We start from the raw sequence: 27,262 nt of genomic DNA, 5'->3' as shown, positions 1-27,262 counted from the left end.
TAACCCGGGGACGCCTTGAAACCGCAGATCCAGTTATTTTTTCTCTCTCCAGATAACCCAATGCGGACGGGCCAGCAGCCAATCAGAGTCTTGTTTACACTCCGTGAGTGACAATACGCTGGCAATGGGCCAGCCAATCAAATCCTCCTCTAAATAGAGCATTTTTTTTGAAAGCATGTTCAATAAACCCATGGATATTAGCGCTATATATTATAAACGACTGAAAACTATATTCAGTGCGGTCACAGTAATTCATAGACGCTTCTTATTTAATAAAGACAACCCTTTAATAGTGTTCGTTTTAATTCATCATGTTGATTTTTTTAAATAGATTTTAATCGACGATGTGGCGACACAATGTAGTAAGGATCGCTACTGGTCGTTTGCACAGCAATGTCGAGGCGTTTATCTCTTGTAACCAGTCTTTAGTGTTTTATTTTGCTTGAATTTGCCGCTCGCCTCACTGCGCTCTCTCGCCATATCGAATTCCTATTGGTTGCTGGTTTAGACCAATCAGAACGCGGAGTGTCCCCGGGCGAGCGACGCCAGCTCATTATTATGTGCCAATCTGACCAATGAGCGCGTGTGTTTACTCTCCCGGAGTGGAGAGTCTCGCTCGGCACCGGACAGGAGAAAGAATCGGTGTTTGGAGACTCGATTCGCGACTTCAGCCGCTTCAACCGTACGAGGGGAACTAAGGACTAAACCACTGAAATATGCTTTCTAAAATTAAGGGACATAATTGACCTGCATATTTTTTTCCCCCTTTTATTTCTACTTAAAATTATTTATTGTTATGCGAGGATATAACACACCAGTAAGTAATACATTTTTTTTTTTTACATCATTTGTGTCGCCTTACGAAGAATAAAATGCAAATTACTTAAAAAATAAATAAAATAAAATAATCTTAACTTGCGAAACTGCACAAACAATTATTGTGCAACATAAAAAGGGGAAATGGAAAATCTATGAATATAAAATTATGCATTCAATCACAAGTGCTAACTTACATATACGCAACATTTACACATTATAATTTAGGCATTTGTTTAATAAGTAATTTTGCGAAAATAATTATTTTTAATTAAAACACACAAGGCCGCAATACTCAATATTACCAATATTTTCATGAATTCTGTAACCACGTACAAATTAATAGGCTACGTTACTGCAAACAGTTGTATTGATACAGCAGTTTATTGCGCGTTAATATTTTTAAAATCTACAAATGTAGATACTATTTATTAGGCTATTGTTAAATTATAAATATTTTCTCTAAAGAACATGCATCGCAGTCCGATTTAAAACATGACAAAGAATAATAATAAAAATGAAACGTGCATGATTTAGATTTCCAGGGGTTGTTTATTATTAGACTCAGCTCGGTGTATTACTTCGCTGCTCAGTGCTTAATCACAATGTAAAAAAAATGTTGATTTATGAGGAATATTTCAGCACGAGATCGAGCGGCTCGCGTGACTGCTGGTGCCCGAGCAGCGCGTGCTTCTCCCGGCCGAGTAACATGACCGAAACAGACTCGCTACACATCCAAATAACATTGCTTTCTTTCTCGTGTGAGCCTCTGACTTCGACGAACACAATATAACCCGGTTGAGTTATGTTTTTTGGCCACTTTGACTAATAAAGACGTATTTTTTACGCACTTTTACGTCGTGCATTGTCATGCACGAGACACAAACAACTGCTGTGTTTGCGTCGCGATTATGCAAATATTTAACAACATAGCACGTTTCGGCCGTCGATACAAAGCTTTTAAGTCTTCAATAGCATGTAAATGCGGAGATTAAAACAAAGGTTGGATGTTGTGAGCTCGAAATGGACGGCTGGTGGTCAGTAATGGCTGACGGAGAGAGAGAGGCAGTCAGTCATTCAGTCACAGGGAGACAAAAGCTGAACAAGCTCGGTGTGTGTGTGTGTGTGTGTGTGTGTGTGTGTGCGTGCGTGCATGGCCTGACACAACGCGAAACCCTGCATTTATTTCATTTGCACATTTTCTGAAAATGCTGTAGTCTGCGTATATCAACTAAAGAAACCATTTTCAATGATTCATTTATCATGTTCTCCAAACGTGTGTTTATTCTCCCAGAGACAGAAGCAGCACAAAAGAGGCTCGAGTCATCAAACGCGTTTAAAACAGAGCAATATCTGTACAATATCGGCTGGTTATGATAGATTTAATTGCTCAAAATGAGAGCTCAAACAGATACAAGGAAATTGCAGTTGTTTACATATAGCCTATATGCACACACACACACACACACACACACACACACACACACACACACACACACACACACACACACACACACTTGTGTTTTTTTTTCTCTCCAGTGTATTCTGATTAAAAACCAACGCGTAAAAAAATCGGTTTCTTTAGGCATGATATTTATATAGCTTATAAAGTATTGCTTTTTATATTGATCATAATCATCATGCATGGTCCAACTAGCTATCCTAAAATAAAATATTGACATGCTATAAAATACAGTGCATTATTATATTTATAAAAAAAAAGATTAAATTAATAAAACGTATGTATGCAAATCTATTTTATTTGTAATTTGCACATATATAAAACACTATATAATGTACTTAAGATTTCATTCGTGTGTAAATGATCTTCTAACCACAACAAAAGCAACGAGACATCCAAATGCTGAACACAATGATTGTCAAGCTTGCGTATTGTTTGTTTGCATCATGCGTAATGCTAATAAAACATGAATACACAATTTAAAAGATATTTTGTCCAGTGTTTTTGGACAAGGCGTGTATATTTATCACGCACCGGTCTCTCTCTCTCCATTAGGCCTATTCAATCACTGCCATCTCTGGCCTTTTCACATCCATTCATTCAATGGACGTGCTTTCAAAACCCAACGCAGTTCTTCTTTTTACGCGAATGGTAAATCAAAATTAGCTCTCGATTTATATCGCGGTTTTCTTTCATATGTCGAATGCCAATAGCATGAAGCAAAATGCACATAGTGCTAGTGTGCCATACCGAGATTATAACAACGTCTCTCCTTTCTTTCTGTCTTTCTTTCTTTGTAGAAAAGATGATTGAGGACTTCAACCTGAGCAGGAGAGGCGAGCTTTCCGCGATCTCAAACGCACACGGATTACACTACACAGGTTTCATCTGATCGGTTTTTTGGATTATATCTGCAGTTTAGTTAGCAATGGAGGGTCGTGATTTCTCCGCTCCGGCGCACCTCCTCTCGGAGCGGGCCACGCTCGTCCACCGCGCCGCCTCACGCGTCTCCTCCTCCGGCCACGGCGCTGTGCAGCACCCGCCGCATTTCCCACCCGGGAAATATTACCCTTCACACTTACCCATGGCGGCGCATTCAGGTGTGTGGTGCTTTTATCTCTGTCTAGTGTTCAGGTGTTGTGTCTTTATCTCATTATAGTGGCATTTCCTCGGAAAACAGCGATGATTTTGAAACGCGAGATTGCTGAGAATATGTTTATGTTTATATATATCAGCTGGCCTGTGTTTGATTGATTATGTCTATCTTTCTCACTGCTACGAAAAAAAAACAATAATAATGTAGCATAAAGATATTTATACAGATATCAGTTCTAAAACCCTACACTTTAAAAACGAATTATTGATATTTATTATCATTTTGCTCTTTTCAGGTGGTACAAAAAAATAACAATGTACACCATTTGAAAACCATTTAATTGTTTATATTTACATGATCACCAATTCTTGTCTTTTTTTCGGTTGTTATGATCACATCCTTGCTTGGAGTTCACACATAAGACTAAAAATCAGTGTGTTCATGAATAACACACCCATTATGAACAACATCTCGGTAGGTTTAATATGAATTGTGACAGGCGACGGTTATTGGACATAACAGCTAATATTATTATCTGTAAGGTTTAGTAAAATAAGTTTACATGATATAAATTGTGCTTCACATTAAGGTTTAAGAACAGAATGAACGTTGTATCTTTTAATATTTAAAAAAAAATTATGTTTAGGTCTAAATTGTTTTGCATTTGTAGGGCATTAATTTTTGAGTGGCTTACTAAGGAGGGCCTAAATGTTTAATCTTAACAGCCTAGTTAAGATTATTTTTTACAGTAAACAGTTTTGCAATGTGGAAAAAGGTTGATGCAGTCAGATGCATTTTTCATAATAATTTGCACCATTTTTGAACAAAGATCCACATGCTGTAAAATATGCATTCTTGCCCAATTGATCAATAACGCACAAGTGATTCACCAACCGTAAAAATTGTACATTTTAATCCATTAACTGAAGAATGTTATTGTTTTGCATGGCTTGCTGCAGGCCTTGACGTTCTCAAGCACATGAATCCATTTAGTGTCTTATAATTGCGTTTAGATTATTTTGGGAACAAACAGATTTACTAAACGCACGAAGTGATTATGAATTTAGAAATGATTATTTTGACCCAATTTTTGACTGCTAAAATGCATTCGAATTGATTGAAAAGAAAATGTTTGTACACATATCCCGGTCCTTTTTTAAAATCAAATGTCTACAATCACAAGGCATTGTTCCGGCAGTTTCCGTACTCTCTGATATCTGTGGTTGTAGATGAGTCCATGTGGCCTTGGGGAGTGAGTATTTAGGCTAATGTTAGCTAAAGGGTGCAGGTGTGCTGTTCACCGGATATGACTGTGTCTTTTGGCCGTACACCCCCAGCTTGCCGTGCCCTTCGCTGTCATCACCGCTCAATGATTGAGACAGGTGAGGGATTGTACCGAGAGATAAAGCTCAGAGTTTTATAGCTTTGTCTGGAATATTACGGTCTCCTGCTTGATTCATGCGGTGACGTTATTGTAGCGCCAACACTGTGACTGCACCTTTATTTCTGACCAGGTTGACGGTCAAGCAATTGTTTTTACACTGGTGTTTGTATCTAGCATGAAGGATTTTTTTAAACAATGCATGTGAGTGAGGAATTGGACAGGACGATATTTGATTGGGATGCACAGATATGAACATTTTGGCCGATAATAACCGATTATTCTTTATATTTGAAAACCGATAACCGATATATCGGCTGATAAATCTAAATCCAAATTTTTATATAATTTTTGAGATCCTGATTATAGGAACAAAAGTCTCACCATTAAAATCCATGTCCCAAACACACAATTATAATAAATTATAATTATAATATAGCCGATATGACAGACTGTTGCACTTTACTGTATTTTCCTTTTTTGAAGTGATTTCAATCATATTTCAAGCAATTCAAACCCATCATGTTGAACAGTGCGCATCTGAAGTGTTTTAGCTGAAGGAAATAATACATTATTTATCGGCTTTAATATATCGGGAACATTTTCTCATCGGGCCGATACCGATATGTTGGTTGATATATCGCGCATCCCTAATATTTGATATTTTGAAATTATCAGTTTTTGAAAAACTGGTCATTCTGGCTTAATGAATAATGCATATTTTTTTGTTTTCATATATTACAGTGAAATTTGGCGAACAAAAATATGTATTAATAGCGCCACAGTGTATCAACCTACACTGGGCTTAGTCAGGGCTTACATATAGCCTAGTTAAGTCTGCATCTTCCAGAAATGATAACAAAATATTATAAATGGCTAAATAAAAAAAGTCACACACTTCAATCCTATATTAGTCCACCAATAATGCATAACTTAACAAATACCACTATTTATTTAATCAAGGCTAAGCTAATTTTTGAGAGTCTGATTACAAAAACAAAAGTCTCACCATTAAAATCCATGTCGCAAACACACAATTATAATAATGTTCTCATTATAATTTTATGTAGCCGATATCCTTTTTTCAAAGTGATTCCAATCATATTTCAAGCTATTCAAAATCATCATGTTGAACAGTGCGCATCTGAAGAGTCTCAGCTGAAGGAAATAATACACTTATCACATTTTCTTATTTGGACGATACCGATAACATTAAAAATTAACATATATCGGCCGATACCGATATTGTGACCGATATATCGGGCATCCCTAATATTTGATATTTTGAAATGATCAGTTGATAAAAAAAGGCTATAGTTAAATCAGCATCTTCCATAAATTATAACTAGGCTAAATATGATAGGCATGGCTAATAAAAAAAGAAATCACACACTTAAATCCCATATTAGCGCACCACTAATGCATAAGTTAACAAACACCACAGTTTATTTAATCAAGGCTAAGCTAAGCAAAGCGCATGGTTATGCAAACCAAACTGGATGGTCACCAAACCCGTTTCTCTCTGGCCGAGCGAACGGACCGGTCAATAGCGTCCCGAGGCGTGAAGGGGTGTCGCTCGCTCCCTCACATGAATACTTTACAAAGAGCATGAATATTTCAGGGAATTGATGTACGAATGCATTCAGATGCAGGCTCAGTGAAAGAGCTTGTGCGGCGTCTTTCAGAGGCTTTATTATTCAGGGTTGGGAAACGCCGCTGTTCCTCAAAGACTTGCGAAACGTGGGCACGTTTCTGAGAGCGCTCTCGATTTCACTTCTCCTCGCTCGATTATTTCGGTCGTTCCTATTGGTTTGTTGGCTTGTTCTTGGACTGAAGTTCCACTTTTGCAAGTTCATCTCATCATCATAGCATCTTACAGGGTTTACAGGACAAAGACATCAAATCAAGCTCAGTTTAAACTTGGAAAAACCTCTGCATCGACCAAAAAAACAATGCAGATGTTCCTCATTAGCATTGGTACAAGTACAATTAAACTTTTACACGTGCTTGGGGTTCAGGATTTGGATTCTTATAGACCACAAGGCCATATCTAGCCTTTCCCAAAAGCATCGTTAGCCAACTATGGTCGCAATTTCTGGGATGGGCAACGATTAATCGCGATTAAAAATAAAAGTTTGTGTTTAATAATATATGTATGTGTGTACTGTGTATAATTATTTTGTACATAAATACATTTGTACATTACATTTGTTATTTATATATAAAATATTTATATTTATATCACTGTAAAAAAAAAATCTGTTCAATTTACGGTAAAATACCGGCAGCTGTGGTTGCCAGAAATTTACCGTATAAAATACAGTAGCAACATTTTAGGTTTTACAGACTTAACCTAAAATTTACAGTAATAAACCGTAGTTCATTATATGATATAATGTTAATTTACCGACCTATTGAAGTATTAATATCTGATTTGTCCCATTGTAATACACTGATAACAACCAATCACTACAGAGATGAGTCACATGATCAATCAAAGCTCATCACAAGCAACTCTTCCATAAGAATGTTAATGCTAATATATAGAAGCGGCACAGTGTCATTCACACAAACATTAAACACCATCAGGGTGTAACACATGACATTTTAAAGATGCAATAAACATTAATTTAACAACAGTAAATGTAACATAAAACCCTAATGTACAGAACTGATTAGAAACATAACTAAGAAAACTATGAAGAAACAAAGTTATAAAATAATAAAATTTATTTCACTTTCAAAAACTGTAAATTTAACAGTATTTTACAGTAAAATTACATGAAATGTACCATTAGATCGATCACAGTTATTTACCGTATATATATAAATTTCTGTTAACCAATTAACATTTTAGCATTTTGACAGTCTTTTACCGTTAAAATCACAATAATTTTTTACAGTAAAATTATGTATAAATGTATACATGCGAATAGTTCTTAAATATATATATATATATATATATATATATATATATATGTATGTGTGTGTATTTATATATACAAAATAATTATACACAGTACACATACATATATTATTTAAACACAAACTTTTATTTTGGATGCGATTAATCGTTGCCCATCCCTAGTCGTTATTAGCATACACTATCAGTCAAACTTTTTTGATCGGTATACGATTTTTAATGTTTTTAAAAGAACAGCATCAGAAATAGAAAGCTTTTGTAACATTAAACTATACCGTTGAAAAGTTTGGGGTCAGTATTTATTTTTTGGGGGAAAGAAATGAAAGAAATCAATACTTTTTATCATCAAGGATGAATTAAACTGATCAGAAGTTACAGTAAAGACATTTATAATGTCACAGAAGATTGTATTTCAAATAAATGCTGTTCTTTTAAACTTTCTATTCATCAAAGAATCCTGAAAAAAAAAACATTGATAATAATAATAATAATAAGTTTTTGAGCATCAAATTGTCATATTATAATGATTTCTGAAGGATCATGTGACACTGGAGACTGGAGTAATGATGCAAAGTTGCGTGGTTGTAACGTCATCATCTATAGACCTGTGGTTAGAAGTATAGTTTCTTGTTTGCATGACATCTGGACTTAATGGGCCTCATTTATGAAACAAATGTACGACAGAAAACTGGGCGTATGGTCGTTTCCACGCAAAACTTGGCATTTATCAATATGGTTCTGACTGGTGGCTGCGATCAGATCTCATGCCAGGTCTCAGCTAGTGTGCGCAAGTTTTTGAGTTAGTGTGAACTTGTGTGTGTGTGTGTGCAGCATAGTAAAAATCTGTTATGAGAGCATTTTGAGCATTTAGGCTAGATTATTTTCCTGCCTGACAACCAAAAGCTCATTAGTCGACCATTAACCGTTAAGATTAGAATGTCAAATTAAAATTAAATTAGGATAGATGGGTGTCTGTGACCAATTAAAAATACCACAAATGTTTTTTTTTCCAGGGGTTTAGCTTAACATGCGCAATGATTCACCCCCCGTCACATTTCCCACCTGTGAATGGAGAAAAACGGAATAAAATTAAGTAAAGGACTACAATACACAAATATATTTCATTTGTAAATGATTAACATTTACAGTAGGAAATAGAGCCCGACCGATAAAGGATTTTTAAGGCCGATACCGAAACAAATATTTGGTGATTTTTAAAATCCGATACTCAATATATCGGCTGATATATATATATAACAAAAGAAAAAAACAGTGTGATGCTCGTTTTTGTGACACTCTAACTAACGCATTATATTTGTTTTCTTCTTGCACACAACATATTGCTAACTTGACGTCTCTCAGCCATTCATCATCAAACTAAAATGCAGTCAACCAAACACAAAGTGTGCCAAACATTGTGCCCAGCACCTATGGGATCAATATCATGTCAAAAGTATTGCGGTCACGGATCAAAACATAATAAGCATGAATCAAAAATTTTAAAAATATATTTCAAAAACTGAAAAAAATTATGCAAAATGATCAGAATAGCAAACAACGTGGATCTATTTTTTAAGGCCGATACCGAAACAAATATTTGGTGATTTTTAAAATCCGATATTCCGATATATCGGCTGATATATATATATAACAAAAGAAAAAAACAGAGTGATGCTCGTTTTTGTGACACTAACTAACGCATTATATTTGTTTTCTTCTCGCACACAACATATTCTAGCGTGGCTAACTTGACATCTCAACCATTCATCATCAAACTAAAATGCAGTCAACCAAACATTGTGCCCAGCACCTATGGGATCAATATCATGTCAAAAGTATTGCGGTCACGGATCAAAACATAATAAGCGTGAAATCAAAAATGTTACAAATATATTGCAAAAACTGAAAAAAATTATGCAAAATGTCAGAATAGCAAACAACGTGGTCAGTCACTGATCAAAATATAATTTGTGTGAATCAAAAAATAACAAGTAGCAATAAAAACATTAAACGCATTAAATATGATATTGCACAACACTTATGTTTGTTTTCTTGTTTTTTTGTTTATTTTTATTACTGATTTATTTATTATGTACTTTGTGCTCTCTTACATTTTCTGAATATTTGACTCTTTTGTTATATTTCTCTTCGCTCTACTTTCCACGTTCTGCGCTTGCTTTCCCAAATGTTGCAGTTCGAGTTTCATGTAAATTAGGGCAGGCTTAAGCGTCACCATTGGTCCACTAGCTCTAGATTGACAGCTCCTCCTCTAGCCAATCAATCGAAGAGTGGAGTTGACGTCACTCCAATGCGACTCATGCTACTGATGCTCAAGGTGTTTACCAGCCACTTTTCCGGAAAGTTCGCTTTGGCAAACCGTTTCGAACTCTCAAAACAAACGTCTTACGTCACTTCAGAGCTCCGAGTGCTGGCGGTGCGAATGCAACAGGAAAACCTTCCTATGGGAACCATTAGTTCTCGGGGATCCACACCGGTGGGTATCGGTGCGCTAATGACTGCGGTTTGTGCTGTAGTTGAATCATGGTTGAATCATCATCAACTTCTCTTGAAAAGTTTTAGATGATGGTTAGATTAAATTATTTGTCTTTTGGCTTCAATTGGATGCAAATAGCAGAGGTTCTAAATACAATTTTGAATAAAAAATATAATTCAAATACACTGTTATAAAACATTTAAGCAGTATCATGTGCAAGCATATTGTTATTGAGGCTCGATGTTGCACAAGACATTTGGTCTCCAAACCTTTGGTTCTCCAGTTCTTCTCAACACATCTTATCTGGGGGGTTGTGTTGAGTTGAGTAGTTGTGTTGAGTTGTGTTGAGTTGTGTTGAGTTGTGTTGAGTTGTGTTGAGTTGTGTTGAGTTGTGTTGAGTTGTGTTGAGTTGTGTTGAGTTGAGTTGTTGAGGGGTTGTGTTGTGTTGAGTTGTGTTGAGTTGTTGAGGTGTTGAGTTGAGTTGTGTTGAGTTGTGTTGAGTTGAGTTGTTGAGGGGTTGTGTTGTGTTGAGTTGTGTTGAGTTGAGTTGTTGAGGGGTTGTGTTGTGTTGAGTTGTGTTGAGTTGTTGAGTTGTTGAGGTGTTGAGTTGAGTTGTGTTGAGTTGTGTTGAGTTGTGTTGAGTTGAGTTGTTGAGGGGTTGTGTTGTGTTGAGTTGTGTTGAGTTGTTGAGGTGTTGAATTGAGTATGGTTGTGTTGAGTTGGGTTGAGTTGGGTTGTGTTGAGGAATTGAGTTGGGTTGTGTTGTGTTGAGTTATGTTGTGTTGGGTTGGGTTGGGTTGGGGTGTTGTGTTGTGTTGAGTTGAGTTGTGTTGTATTGAGTTGAGTTGAGTTGAGTTGAGTTGGGTTGTGTTGTGTTGAGTTGGGTTGTGTTGAGTTGGGTTGTGTTGAGTTGTGTTGGGTTGAGTTGTTGAGGTGTTGAATTGAATTGGGTTGGGTTGTTGTGTTGTGTTGAGTTGTTGAGGTGTTGAGTTGGATTGTGCTGTGTTGGTTTGAGTTGTGTTGAGTTGGGTTGTGTTGAGTTGGGTTTTGTTGGGTTGTTGAGTTGTTGTGTTGTGTTGAGTTGTTGGGTTGTGTTGAGTTGAGTTGTGTTGAGGTGTTGAGGTGTTGAGTTGAGTTGGGTTGTGTTGAGTTGGGTTTTGTTGGGTAGTTGTTGAGTTGTTGTGTTGTGTTGTGTTGTGTTGTGTTGTGTTGAGTTGTTTGGTTGTGTTGAGTTGAGTTGTGTTGTGTTGAGTTGGGTTTTGTTGGGTAGTTGTGTTGAGTTGTTGTGTTGTGTTGTGTTGAGTTGTTTGGTTGTGTTGAGTTGAGTTGGGTTGTGTTGAGTTGGGTTTTGTTGGGTAGTTGTTGAGTTGTTGTGTTGTGTTGAGTTGTTGGGTTGTGTTGGGTTGTTGTGTTGTATTGAGTTGGGTTGTGTTGAGTTGGGTTTTGTTGGGTAGTTGTGTTGAGTTGTTGTGTTGAGTTGTGTTGTGTTGTGTTGTGTTGAGTTGTTGTGTTGAGTTGGGTTGGGTTGGGTTGGGTTGGGTTGTTGTGTTGTGTTGTGTTGTGTTGTGTTGTGTTGAGTTGAGTTGTGTTGGGTTGTGTTGTGTTGAGTTGTTGTGTTGAGTTGGGTTGGGTTGTTGTGTTGTATTGAGTTGAGTTGAGTTGAGTTGTGTTGGGTTGTGTTGTGTTGTGTTGTGTTGCGATGTGTTGAGTTGTGATGTGGAGTTGTGATGTGTTGAGTTGAGTTGTGGAGTTGTGATGTGTTGAGTTGTGTTGAGTTGTTGAGGTGTTGAGTTGTGTTGAGTTGTGTTGTATTGAGTTGTGTTGAGTTGAATTGTGTTGAGTTGTGTTGAGTTGAATTGTGTTGTGTTGAGTTGAGTTGTGTTGGGTAGTTGAGTTGGCTTCCTTCCTGCAACCCCCGGCACACTCACAGACCAGCACCATTGTTTCTGATCACAGCTTTGTGTGTGTTTTACAGCATGTTGCTCCCAGATAAAAACACACCCTCCCTCACTCCCTCACTCCCTCTCCCTCTCCCTCAGTCTCTCTCCCTCACTCCCTCTCCCTCAGTCTCTCTCCCTCAGTCTCTCTCTGATTGTCTCTGTCCGTCCCCTAATTCTTATATCCGTCCTGCATATCCCAGCAACCGGCTCTGTTTACAGGCTCCCCCGCTGATGTCTCTTACCCCTGTGTTTCTCTGTCCAGAGGGGAATAAATAACTCTACTGGGAGGCTTTATTACAGAGCTCGTCGTGTGTGTGTGTGTGATGGGAAGGCAGGCACAGGTGTTTAGTGCTGCTGTGGTGTTTATGGCAGACCTGATGAGGGGGTTTGGAGGTTTGGCTGGTCGTCGTTAAGTCTCCCTCACTTCCGAACGATCAGAGATAGCAGCTTTAGGGCCGATCCAGGGCTTCACTGTTACTGTCACAACCGGTTTCTGTTCTTATCCTGCTTCAGACGCGCGACGTTTTTACGTAACGCTCTTATTGTGAATGACTCGTCAAAATACTCAATACTTCCCTAATTTAACCCATCTTACTATCTCAACCTCTCCTCTCCAACCTCCGGCTTGATCTGGCTAAACTTTTCATGCGGCACACGCTTATAATAATAATAATAATGATGATATGGTACATCTGCACTCAGTTATCGTTATATTATCACTCTGTGACTCTACCGCCACCTCACCTTCACTCTTACCACAAACTGGTCCGAGATCAGCGCTTATGTGTCGATATAATATAACATCAAGGCCAACCGTGTATCAAAGAAGTTAACAAACTCTTATGTGCTGAATTCAGAAAGTATCCACAAATTATGTGTGTGTGTGTGGTGTGATGGGTAGGTTTAGGTGTCGGTTTAGTGTCTGTGTGTGTGTGTGTGTGCTTGTGCGTGTGTGTGTGTGTGTGTGGTGTGATGGGTAGGTTTAGGTGTCGGTTTAGTGTGTGTGTGTGTGTGTTTGTTTGTGTGTGTGTGTTTGTGTGTGATGGGTAGGTTTAGGGGTCGGTTTAGTGTGTGTCTGTGTGTCATCATTTGGGTGCTTAATTTGACCCGATTAGCAGCTATTTGCTTTCCTAGGGTAGATTTAGCTGTCGGGTTTTCTGATTGGCCTGTGTGTGTGTGTGTGTGTGTGTGTGTGTGTGTGTGTGTGTGGTTTACGAGGGCACAAATGTATAATGACATGGGTATTACAACATAAACATGGTTTACACTTGAGTAAGTTTAGGGCTGGAGGTAGTGTAAGGGGAGAGAATATAAAAACTATGGAGAATCCCCACAAAGATAGTGAACCAGACGTCGGTGTGTGTGTGTGTGTGTGTGTGTGTGGGGCTTCCCCTCACACTGCAGGTCAGGCGGGCACAGCAACCTTACACAAAGAAGACAAGCTGGGCGGGCAATCCTTCCCGTATCACACACACACACACATAACCCGTATCGCATTCTCAAACCCGCCGTGTGTGTTACACTTCACACTTCCCTAAACTACTGTAGCTTTCCAAGAACAAACCATTACACAAGACGCGCAGAAGAGATGTGTGTGTGTGTGTGTGTGTGTGTGTGTCTCTCTCTCCCCCCTCAGGCCAACCGTGTGTGTGTGTGTGTGTGTGTGTGTGTGTGTGTGTGTGTGTGTGTGTGTGTGTGTGTGTGACAGCTGTTAGACATTAATAACGGCTCAAGCAGAAAATCCAGATTACTTGTTTTTAATTTCAATTTTATTATTGTAATCTTTCAGAGAAAAGAGCAGAGGAAACCGTGTTGTGTTTGGATGGAGGATTGTGGGTCGTGTGTGTGTGTGTGTGTGTGTTTGCCTCATGATGATGAACCAGTAACACTTAACAACCGGGTCCCATTAGTTGATGCATTAACTAGCAATCCACAAGACATTTGTTAATCTTTGTTAATGTTAGTTAACTTAAAAAAAAACAGTAATTGTTAGTTCACGCTAGCTGTTGTAGGTCATCTCTATCCATCCATACATGCAGAAAAATGTAATTCTCTCTAGTATACCACAAAACAGTAAGAGTGTGTGACCCTGGACCACATAACCAGTCACATGGGTCAAATTTTTGAAATTGAGATTTATACATCATCTGAAAGCTGAATAAATAATCTTTCCATTGATGTATAGTTTGTTAGTATAGGACAATATTTGTAAATCTGGAATCTGAGGAGCAAAAAAAATGTAAACATTGAGAAAATCTCCTTTAAAGTTGTGCATTTATGTTCACGATTGTGCTGCATTCACTCACAAAAATACATGTTTTATATATTTACGGTAGGAAATTTACTAAATATCTTCATGGAACATGATCTTAATATCATCATGTATAGTTGGCTATTGCCACAGATATACCCGTGCGCCTCCAGACTGGGTTTGTGATCCAGGGTCACACGTATGCTTATCTTTTGTCCTCAGATTACCCGAGTGCTCACTGTGACCACTAGAGTACACTGCCTCCTCTTTCTCTCTCTCTCTATAGATCAGTCATCAGAAAGTTTATTTCTGTGGTATGTATCCAGATATATCCTCATTCACACGTTTGCAGTCACTTGTGCACACTGAAAAAAAAAAACAATAAGGAAAATGTACTTAATTTTTCTTTGGGAAGTTTTTTCACGCACATTTTTTAAGTAAATGTCACATATGGAGTTAGGTAAACTCTACTCAACTGAGTTAAGTGAACGTAACAAAGAGAATAAGTAATTTTAACTTGTCTAGTGAAAGGTTGAGTAATGTCTAGTTGAAGTTTCCTTTGCAATACATTTCACTCACACAATATAACACTGAATTAAACCACACTTTTAAAGTTTATGCTTTACTTAGAAACATCTCAGTTATTAATACAATAGATATTTTGTGAGACACCATCTACATAAGATAAACGTGAACGCAGAGACTTCAATACTTGGTACACAAATGTTGATAACATTTGATGGATAGTTTTTGAGTATGAATGTGTCATTTTGAGTAGAAATGAACTCCAAATGTCACAAAAATGGCAAGTTACTAATCCTAAAAACAAAAGCAACGATAAACCAGTGTAAATACAGCTGGAAAACAGCGAAAAATCAGCCTCATTAATTATTCATTCCCCAGTGCATGATGGGAACACCAGCATCAGAAAAGTTGAGTAATTTTACTTAAAGGGGGGGTACAATGGTGTTTCATGTATTCAGAGTTGTTTACAGTGTTAAAGAGATGGATTCTCATGCTAATAATGGCCAAAGTTTGAAAAGTTATTTTGAACGAATAACAGAGAATTTCTGTGCTAAAAATCATACTTCCGGGTTGCAACATGTTTCGGCTGGTTTTTTTCTATCGTAGATCTAATGACGTAGACCAGAGTGGAACTCCTTATATGAGCATTGCTCTCGGAAAAGCGCGTTCACGCACACGTCGACCAGAGGAGAGAAAGACCCTATGGAAAGACCGCGCTCATCGACGCGCTACTACCGGAAATCATCATCAGCAGCGCTAAATAGGAATGGTTGATGTCAAGAATGTCTCCAAAAAAGTGTGTTTTGGGATGTGAGGGAGGGAAGTTTACCTTGTTCAGCTTCCCAAAGAACCCAGTGTTACTGGAACAGTGGATGCAGTTTGTATTTCCGGGACAGCAAAGGAGTTCGGCAAGTGCGGTTTTGTGTTCTGGTCATTTCAGTGACGAATGTTTTATTAACAAGGCCCAGGCCGTCGCTGGATTTGCAAACCGGTTGCAATTAAAACCTGGCGCGGTCCCAGTGATAAAACATCCCATTGATGTAAGTACAACGGTATCACGCGCTCCCGCTTGACTCTAAAGCTCCGCCCACGCCCAGAATCAAGGACCTCGGCTTTTTCCGGATAGAATCGGAAAGCTGTATTTTTATTTTATAAATAAGATGAAACTAAAGACTTTTTGGAGATATGAAGGACACACTATTACTCTATAGGTACTCAAGATTAACATGAGATTGACTGAAACTAAGTATTTTACCCCCCCTTTAATTTTTTAACGTTGATATTTACTCTGTTGTTTCTACACGCTTGAATTTGAGTACTAATATATAATTTTTCATTTATTGCCAGTTTAAAAAAACACTTTTTCATGTAGAAATGACATAGTTTTTTTCTGTAGTATTTACTTCACCACAGAATCATTTTAATATAACTTTCGGTCAGAACCAATTACTGGTGCAAAGTTTCACATCTCACTCTCTCTCAGTGATGATTTGAGTAAACCCTAACCAGTGAGCATTAACTGTGTGTGTGTAACCCGTCTCACACTCTTTGTGATCCCGGACTGTTGAGGAGAAGGGTTGCTATTGCTTTTCCCACCAATCGGGTTTACGGTTTTCTCCTGGCTGATGATAAAACATGGCATTAAACCTGGCAATAAATCCTCGAGACTTCCATGGAAGGAGAGATCTAGAGACCAGAATATCACAAGCTCTTGTGTTTTTTTAAGCAACCACCTAAACTGTGTCCCAATTCAGAGGCTCGATTCCTCCGAAGGATGAGGCGACTTCTTATGTGTTTTATTTAATGTTATCGTTATCGGCCCGATAAGAAAATGTGCCCGATATATTAAAGCCGATAAATAATGTATTATTTTCTTCAGCTGAGAAACTTCAGATGCGTACTGTTCAACATGATGGGTTTGAATTGCTTTAAATATGATTGAAATCACTTCAAAAATGAAATAAATACAGTAAAGTGCAAAAGTCTGTCATATCGGCTACATAAAATTATCATGAGAACATTATAATTGTGTGTTATGGACATGGATTTTAATGGTGAGACTTTTGTTCCTATAATCAGGCTCTCAAAATTTTATTCAAAATTATATTCAAAAATTATATAAAAATGTGTATTTAGGTTTATCGACCAATATATCGGTTATCGGCTGTCAAATATAAAGAAGTATCGGTTATCGGCTTTCAAATATAAAGAATGATCGGTTATCGGCTTTCAAATATAAAGAATGATCGGTTATCGGCTTTCAAATATAAAGAATGATCGGTTAATGGCTTTCAAATATAAAGAATTATCGGTTATCAGCTTTCAAATATAAAGAATTATCGGTTATCGGCTTTCAAATATAAAGAATTATCGGTTATCGACTATTAAATATAAAGAATTATCGGTTATCAGCTTTCAAATACAAAGAGTTATCGGCTTTCAAATATAAAGAGTTATCGGTTATCGGCTTTCAAATATAAAGAATTATCGGTTATCAGCTTTCAAATATAAAGAATTATCGGTTATCAGCTTTCAAATATAAAGAATTATCGGTTATCGCCTTTCAAATATAAAGAATTATCGGTTATCGGCTTTCAAATATAAAGAATTATCGGTTATCGGCTTTCAAATATAAATACTTATCGGTTATCAGCTTTCAAATATAAAGAATTATCGGTTATCACCTTTCAAACATAAATAATTATCGGTTATCGGCTTTTAAATATAAATAATTATCGGTTATCGGCTTTCAAATATAAAGAATTATTGGTTATCGGCTTTCAAATATAAAGAATTATCGGTTATCGGCTTTCAAATATAAAGTATTATCGGTTATCGGCTTTCAAATATAAAGAATTATCGGTTATCAGCTTTCAAATATAAAGAATTATCGGTTATCGGCTTTCAAATATAAAGAATTATCGGTTATCGGCTTTCAAATATAAATACTTATCGGTTATCAGCTTTCAAATATAAAGAATTTTCGGTTATCGCCTTTCAAACATAAATAATTATCGGTTATCGGCTTTTAAATATAAATAATTATCGTTATCGGCTTTCAAATATAAAGAATTATCGGTTATCGGCTTTCAAATATAAAGAATTATCGGTTATCAGCTTTCAAATATAAAGAATTATCGGTTATCGGCTTTCAAATATAAAGAATTATCGTTTATCGGCTTTCAAATATAAAGAATTATCGGTTATCGGCTTTCAAATATAAAGAATTATCGGTTATCGGCTTTCAAATATAAATACTTATCGGTTATCAGCTTTCAAATATAAAGAATTATCGGTTATCGCCTTTCAAACATAAATAATTATCGGTTATCGGCTTTTAAATATAAATAATTATCGTTATCGGCTTTTAAATATAAAGAATTATCGGTTATCGGCTTTTAAATATAAATAATTATCGTTATCGGCTTTTAAATATAAAGAATTATTGGTTATCGGCTTTTAAATATAAAGAATTATCGGTTATCGGTATTGGCCAAAATGTTCATATCGGTGCATCCCTAATTATGAAGAACTGACAAAACATTGAATTAAACGTTCAATTTATAAAGTAGAAAGTCTTCAATAGTATTTTCCAGTAAATTTGGATTTATTTGCATCTTTAAAAACAAATTTAAATTCAATGCGTTACTTACCGTTTCTTGTAATTGTTTCTGAATCTGAACATTGTTTCTACACCATTTTTCCCCAGTGTGTATAATGATTCAATGACCAGAATGTAACGTTCCTGAATGTAAACGTTACTGAAGAAGAAATGACCTTGCACAGTAAAGTTTCTTCTGGACTTTTTTTGAGAGTTATAGTAAACTGTCTGAAAACAAAACAGGGTTTACAACCTGTCTAAATATGTTTGCCATGGTCCATTTCTCTACATAAAGATTAATATCTATAAAATCACAGCTTAAAATCCATCCAACCTTTGACCCGCTTTAAAGTTTGTACATTTGTATTGTTAGATATTTAAAGTCCCCCCTGTGGTGAAAATCAAGTTGTTAATGTTGTTTATATGTCTATGTGGTGTTTTTAATGTCCTTTAAGTGTAAATTCATAAGTCAACAGCATTGCTGAGTATTAAAACTGCAGTGAACCGAAGACAGTCTCAAAAACACGGTGTGAAGTCGCTGGTGTTTCTGACGTCACACACTACCTTGTAACCAATCAGATCAACGTGTGATCGTCAACCAGTGGATCTCTGAGCTGAGGGAGTGAGTGGAGGCGGGGCTCATTTGAATATTCATAGAACCGCACATACTAAATGAGGCAAGGGTGTCGAGTTACATTGATTCAAGCAATTTTAAGACATGAAGGATTTTTTTTCAAGGAAAAAACGTTTAAATATGAGTTTTAAGGGATAAAATGATTGACTACGGGGGGACTTTAAACCTCTTTCCTGTGAGCTACTTTTTCTCCAGTCAGGTTTCTGCAGGACGTTTTAAACGGTTAGGTCTGAGACTCTCGAGGATGTGTGTGAAAAGCACAGCGTCTGTAGTGGAGATGGTGGGAGAGGTTAGTGCGAGGGATTATAACTGTATAACATCTATCTAATATTAAAGAGACAGCTGTGGTCCAGGAGTTAATCCCGCGCTACGGGCCGCAGGAGTGATGATGATTCCCCTCGGGACGCTGGATTTATGGCTGTGAGTGTGTGTGAGGGTGTGTGTGAGGGTGTGTGGTGTCAGGCCGGGCCTGTCTGGACTGATCAACACCCACCCCCCCCCGACTCTCTGGCAGGTGTTTTCATTAAACGTCTGCGGGTCCAGGCTCAGAGCCAGGTGTCAACACCATTTCTCTCGCTGTCCATATCGCTTTCTTTATTGCTAAGACTGTTTTACACATTTTACAATACTGCCAAAACCTCAATGCAGATTTATTAATATTAATAATAATGGTAAAAAATTAAATAATAACAATATGTTTCTACAATAATAATATCATTTCATCACAATATGAAAATAATTACCCCAAAAAAAGTAAAAATTAATTTAAAGGCACACTGTGTAATTTCATCAGTCAGTCGTGAACGTCTGGGGTTTGAAAGCTTTTTTAATTCTAGAGAAACCGCAAGTAGAGATTCGCGAGAACCACGAGACCACTGTATATTTGAGAGCGGCAGAGATTCGTTTCATGGATGTGTTCTCGCATTACAAAATAATGCGCTCTCGGCGGTTGTCATTAAAAATAACGCCGTAGAAACGGCCTCAAATTACCTGAGTATTTTCTGCTTAAAACTGCAGTGAACCAAAGACAGTCTCAAAAACACGGTGTGAAGTCGCTGGTGTTTCTGACGTCACAAACTACCTTGTAACCAATCAGATCAACGTGTGATCGTCAACCAGTGGATCTCTGAGCTGGGGGAGTGAGTGGAGGCAGGGCTCATTTGCATATTCATAGAACCACGCATACTAAATGAGGCAAGGGTGTCGAGTTACATTCAGGCTATTTTAAGACATGTAGAATTTCTTGTAATTTTGGTGATCAAAGATGAGTTTTTTAAAGGGATACACAATTATTGACTACAGGGGGACTTTAAAGAGATTCAAGAAAAAAGAAGAAGCCATATCTCATTAAAGTCTAGGGTGTTTATGGCCCTGCTAGAAACTATAAATATATATTTCTGACACATAAAAATGTTGCTGAAAATAAAATATTGTGTTTTTTTTTATACAAGCATTGACTCTCTCTCTCTCTCTCTCTCTCTCTCTCTCTCTCTCTCTCTCTCTCTCTCTCTCTCTCCTCTCTCTCCTCTCTCTCCTCTCTCTCCTCTCTCTCTCTCTCTCTCTCTCTCTCTCTCTCTCTCTCTCTCTCTCTCTCTGGATGAGCTGGTGCTGACGGTGTGATGAGGGTGTGTTTCTGAGCGAGGTGTGAACTAAGTGTAGTAATGATTCCTCAGTTCTGGGGGGTGTAGCTTGAGTCGGGATTTGGGAATGGGAGGGGGGGGGGGGGGTGGTGTAGGATAGCATGTGATTAATAGCTGGGAATGCTTTGAAGTGACACCCGAGCACAGCGGCACACTGGGTAATGGTGCTAGTGCGTTTCATTTCTTAGTCTTTATTAGCCTGCGCTCTTCCTCCTCCCTCCACGGGCGTCAGTTCTGTACAGTAATAATGGCGCTTTTATTCTCTCGTCTTTTCACACTTTGCTGCCATTTTCTCTGTCATGCTCGGTAAAGCGGCCGATTGTCTCCATTTTCTGGCTCTCGGATAGAGGGATGATGTGAAAAGAGGAAAATGGGTGTCAAGCAAACAGCTGACTATATATGTTTGGAATAGCATTCAACACACTAATATTAGTTTTGTGACAACATACTATAGTGTGTGTATACTAGTGCACGCACAGAATACACATTTTCTCTTATTTTCTAACTTGTGTAAAATTTTTTTATAAGAATATATTCCTTAAAAAAAAAAGTTTTTACGAAGTATTTTGTCTTTTGTATTACAGTTGTTCTTAAGACATCTTATAAGAAGCATTTCAATCCTTGAAAATAGTTAAAATCACTGTAAATAACCTCCAAATCCCAAAAGGAAAGATATTTAATGGTTGTATCAAATTAATTGTTGTAATTAAGTGGGAGTTTACTTTTTTTAAAACTTTCCCCTAATATTAATAAAACAAAAAATCTTAACAGAATTATGACGCTTAAAATGTGACACTATGATAAATTGTAGTGTTATTTTAGCGTTAACTCCTTTTGTCACAATCAACTTTAACCCTGCTACCAAAGTTATTATTAAAAATAATATATATTCTTCTTTAATTTATTTACATCTATGTAAAAATAATTAATTATGAACAGAAAAATAAGATGTTCTTAATAAAATAAAAACATTTCGGACACCACTAACTACTTTTTTCAAACATTTATCGTTATATATTGCATACACCGTAAACCTGAATAAGTGGGCAGAACTAAAAATAATAATAATAAGTGATCAGTTACATAAAAATGAAGTTAAGAAATTCAAAGTTTAAGTGAACTGGAAGATTTCTATTTTGTACTCATATATTTAAATTACTCTTAACTTGAAATATTTGAGTAAACTAATGCATACATTTAACTTAAAATGATCAAGTAATCTCAACTTAAATATTTTAGTAGTGAAAACTTGGCTAGCTTTAACTAGCTAATTCAGTAAATGCTACCTTTCTAATTTGTAACACAATGCTTTGATAGCTTTGATTGCTGAATGAGTAGAAGAACATAAAACATTTAACATTTATCTGTTCACATAATCCACTCGTCCCCATGATGGAAACCCCTCAAACAACCCAACATAACAGAAACTCTTCTAAATTAGCATAGCAAAACATTAAACGCTACTAAATCTCCCACTTAACATTAATCTGGCACAAAAACAACAACATTATGTAACACTAAATTTACTCTCCCTTTCGAGTGTCATGGCAAAGCATGCTGGGAAACAGAAATCCCAGCCCAGTTTCACTTAAATTTAAGTTTGTCTAAATGAAAAGAAACAAGTTCATATAACTCAAAACAATGAAACGACTCAAATTACTTAAAATGTGTCAGTTTTGTGAACTCAAAAGAAAAAATTAAGTTCTAAACACTCATAAAAGTTGATTTGATTGAGCTAATTTAAGTTCACCCTACTCAAACCAGTTAAGTATGTTGAGCATTAATGTTTACAGTGAACGGTTACACTTATTTTTCTTAAACGGTTTCTGCTGTGCAGTATTCAGTAAAGCTAGTATTCCTCTCCAATCATAGCCTGGGTTTGTGAGGGACAGACACTTGTGTGTGTGTGTGTTTTGCTTGGCTGTGAGTTGCGAGTTATGTATGAGTCTCAGGACAGTGAGATGGTGATAATTGCAGAGAGGTCAGGCTATGATTACAGGCCGTGTCTCTCTATTCTCTGGCGGCGAGTCAGAAGCTGCTCAAGTGGCCATTGCTGTGTAAAGATGGGCGTGTGTGTGTGTGTGTGTGTGTGTGTGTGTCTGCAGGGTTTTGTTCCTTTACAGGCTGTTTCATCTCCTCATTTTCAGCTTGTTGTTGCGCTCAGTCTTGTGTAGCCAGACCTTTGACTGAATGGATAAAGGTCTGGTCCGTATTGCAGCTTAGCTATTCTGGCCAAGAGACGCCCACTTAGACAGAAAGATCCAACCAACCCACCGAGATACATTTTTTTAAATAAATTATGCGTTTTAAGTATGGAAGCTTGTTTCCGCCACAGAATATAAAAGGTAATTGTGACTTTTTACCTCAAAATTATGACTTTTTAATCTCAGAATTGCGTGATATAAAGTCGCAATTGTGAGTTATAAAGTCAGAATTGCATGATATAAAAGTCAGAATTGCGTGATATAAAAGTCAGAATTGCGTGATATAAACTCACAATTGCAATTTATAAAGTCAGAATTGCGTGATATAAACTCACAATTGCGATTTATAAAGTCAGAATTGCATGATATAAACTCACAATTGCGAGTTATAAAGTCAGAATTGCGTGATATAAAAGTCAGAATTGCGTGATATAAACTCACAATTGCAATTTATAAAGTCAGAATTGCGTGATATAAACTCACAATTGCGAATTCTAAAGTCAGAATTGCGTGATATAAAGTCAGAATTGCGTGATATAAAGTCAGGATTGCGTGATATAAAGTCAGAATTGCGTGATATAAAGTCAGAATTGCAATTTATAAAGTCAGAATTGCGTGATAAACTCACAATTGCGAGTTATAAAGTCAGAATTGCGTGATATAAACTCACAATTGCGAGTTATAAAGTCAGAATTGCGTGATATAAACTCACAATTGCAATTTATAAAGTCAGAATTGCGTGATATAAACTCACAATTGCGAATTATAAAGTCAGAATTGCGTGATATAAAGTCAGAATTGCGTGATATAAAGTCAGGATTGCGTGATATAAAGTCAGAATTGCGTGATATAAAGTCAGAATTGCAATTTATAAAGTCAGAATTGCGTGATATAAACTCACAATTGCGAATTATAAAGTCAGAATTGTAAGTAATAAAGTCAGAATTGCGTTTATATAAAGTCGCAATTGCGAGTTATAAAGTCAGAATTGCGTGATATAAACTCACAATTGCGAATTATAAAGTCAGAATTGCGTGATATAAACTCACAATTGCGAATTATAAAGTCAGAATTTCAAGTAATAAAGTCAGAATTGCGTTTATAAAAAGTCGCAATTGTGAGCAATAAAGTCAGAATTGCGAAATAACACTAAAAATGTTGTTAAAAATTGCGTTATCTCGCAATTCTGACTTTAGGCTATACGTAATTGTGAGTTTATATCTCGCAATTCTGACCCATAAATGTGGTTTCTTCTGCTCAAATAGCGATAAAAAAGCGAATTTTTCAGCTGTGCAGTCACAACGCAATAACTTTACCAATCAGCGATTGGCTCTTTTACTTTATAAGGCGGGGCCTATTCCTCCTCATTGCGCATTTAATAGGAGTGAACCGTCTTTCTATATAGTCTTTGGATTTTTCCAGGAAATGCGTGACTCGCTGGACCTCTGCTTCTCGTAAACACGAGTTGTGTATTGTGCACGTTATTTTTTGACAGACGTGCAGCTTTTTGCGTAGGTCATTAACAAAGTTTATTTCATCGCTTAAAAAAATTATAAGTTACACAGAGACTGACATGTTTGGTTTGTCAAAAATTTTACACTTTCAATGTATAAATTCATTGACTTTTGAAATCAAGTAAAAAAATTTACCGATGCACAATGTTTTTTTTAATGGTTTTAATAAATAACAAATATTTTATTTAAACCCACAAAAATGCAGATCCTGTTGTAAATACCGCCGTAATGGTGAAAAGTCGCCTTTTTGACAGATTCTCTTGTGTCTGGGCACTGCAAAAAATGCTTTTCTTACTTTATTTTAGTTTTTGTTTCCAGTCCAAATATCTAAATATTCTTAAATCAAGATGCATTTACTAAAGTGGTAAAGTATAAAGATATTATATCTCGTTCTTTTAGGGGGAAAAATATAAATGAAGTGAGTTTCTCCTTAAAACAAGCAAAATTATCTGCCAATGGGGTAAGAAAAATAAACTTAATTTTAAAACGGAAAATTTTATAATTTATAATTTTTGCTTGTTTTAATGAAAAACTCACTTCATTTATTTATTTATTTATTTATTCAGAAAACAAGACATAACATCTTATGGGAATTTACCACTTTAGTAAATGCATCTTGATTTAAGAATTTTTTGATATTTGTGACCCTGGACCACAAAACAAGGGTCAATATTTTTTTTTAAATTGATATTCATACATCATGATTTATGAGTATGGTTTGTTAGGATAGGACAATATTTGTAAATCTGGAATCTTAGGAGCAAAACAAATTTAAACATTAAGAAAATCTCCTTTAAAGTTGTGCATTATTTTTACGATTGTGCTGCATTCACTCACAGAAATACATGTTTTATATATTTACGGTAGGACATTTACTAAATATCTTCATGGATCATGATCTTAATATCCTAATGATTTTTGGCATTAAAGAAAAATGTATAATTTTGACCCATACAGTGTATAGTTGGCTATTGCCACAGATATACCCGTGCGGCTCCAGACTGGGTTTGTGATCCAGAGATGGTCTAAAACACAAGACAGAAATACTGAGTGAGAAAAGCATATTTTGCAGTGTGTGTTCATCAGGCGAGAGATGTAAATCAAGCGCATTAACGCGCCTCTCAGAATGAAACGCTTCAAACTTTATGATATTCCATCAAGTTTAGTGATCAGTGCTTACGGTGTGCTTGTCCCTGCAGGGAACGCGTGTCTCCACGTTTATAGGAAAGCTGTAACTTTAATGTGCGTTAGGACCTGAGCAGTAAAACCGCCCGCAGTCATCGGCTTCACCGAGAGATCACAGGACCCGGATCATTCATCGAGATCCTGCATTACACACACACCGCTTTGAGTTGGACTACAGTATGATGTCTTTTGACATGTAAACACATGAGTGAGTGTGTGTGACTGAAGTTTTATCAGTCACGTTTTTTTGGGAAGCCGGATTTGCCTCGACTTCAGTCTGACTACAACTGGCCTGAGCGTGTAGTCCTTCAGATAGTTACCGTGTTTTCCGGACTATAAGTCACACTTTTCTTCATAGTTTGGCTGATCCTGCGACTTATACTCCGGTGCGACTTATAGTCCGGTGCGACTTATAAGGTGCGACTTATAGTCCGGTGCGACTTATAGTCAGGTGCGACTTATAGTCCGGTGCGACTTATAGTCCGGTGCGATTTATAAGGTGCGACTTATAGTCCGGTGCGACTTATAGTCCGGTGCGACTTATAGTCCGGTGCGACTTATAGTCCGGTGCGACTCATAGTTCGGTGCGACTCATAGTCCGGTTCGACTCATACTCCGGTGCGACTCATAGTCCGGTGCGACTCATAGTCCGGTGCGATTTATAAGGTGCGACTTATAGTCCGGTGCGACTAATATATTGAGCATTATAAGACGGATAACTGGATGAGCCACAGCTAAAGCTGTTGTACAAAAACAACAATATAATGACACGCGTTTAAAAGTGGAATACTGTATTGTGTGTGTGTCTCTGTGTGTGTGTGTGTGTGTGTGCGTGTGTGTGTGATGGGTAGGTTTAGGGGTCGGGTTTGTGTGTGTGTGTGATGGGTCGGGTTAGTGTGTGTGTGTGGGTGTGTGCGACTGTGTGTGTGTGATGGGTAGGTTTAGGGGTCGGGTTTGTGTGTGTGTGTGTGATGGGTCGGGTTAGTTTGTGTGTGCGTGCGTGCGTGCGTGTGTGTGCGTGTGATGGGTAGGTTTAGGGGGCGGGTTAGTGTGTGTGTGATGGGTAGGTTTAGGGGTCGGGTTAGTGTGTGTGTGTGTGTGATGGGTCGGGTTAGTGTGTGTGTGTGGGTGTGTGCGACTGTGTGTGTGTGATGGGTAGGTTTAGGGGTCGGGTTAGTTTGTGTGTGCGTGCGTGCGTGTGTGTGTGTGCGTGTGATGGGTAGGTTTAGCGGTCGGGTTAGTGTGTGTGTGTGTGTGTGTGTGTGATGGGTAGGTTTAGGGGTCGGGTTAGTGTGTGTGTGTGATGGGTAGGTTTAGCGGTTGGGTTAGTGTGTGTGTGTGTGTGTGTGTGCGTGTGATGGGTAGGTTTAGGGGTCGGGTTAGTGTGTGTGTGTGATGGGTAGGTTTAGCGGTTGGGTTAGTGTGTGTGTGTGTGTGTGTGTGTGTGTGTGTGTGTGTGTGTGTGTATGTGTGTGTGATGGGTAGGTTTAGGTGTCGGGTTAGTGTGTGTGTGTGTGTGTATGTGTGTGTGATGGGTAGGTTTAGGTGTCGGGTTAGTGTGTGTGTGTGATGGGTAGGTTTAGCGGTCAGGTTAGT

The 27,262-nt window shown here is 37.3% G+C and overlaps 1 protein-coding gene across 1 annotated transcript in view; it reads left to right on the top strand.

The window, feature by feature from the left end:
* The first annotated feature begins 427 nt into the window (after positions 1-427).
* Positions 428-27,262, top strand: part of bahcc1a (BAH domain and coiled-coil containing 1a) — a 134,356-nt gene continuing 107,521 nt past the window's right edge. The window contains exons 1-2 of the mRNA XM_079613361.1: positions 428-817; positions 3,079-3,378. Coding sequence (XP_079469487.1) covers positions 3,207-3,378 — 172 coding nt within the window. The 5' untranslated portion in view covers positions 428-817; positions 3,079-3,206. The remainder of the gene's footprint in view (positions 818-3,078; positions 3,379-27,262) is intronic.

The sequence above is a fragment of the Phoxinus phoxinus genome (genome assembly GCF_949152265.1).
Source record: "Phoxinus phoxinus genome assembly, chromosome: 1".
In the NCBI taxonomy this organism is placed as follows: domain Eukaryota; kingdom Metazoa; phylum Chordata; class Actinopteri; order Cypriniformes; family Leuciscidae; genus Phoxinus; species Phoxinus phoxinus.
Note: the sequence above shows the minus strand (reverse complement) of the source record. Positions and strands in the feature narration are given on the sequence as shown.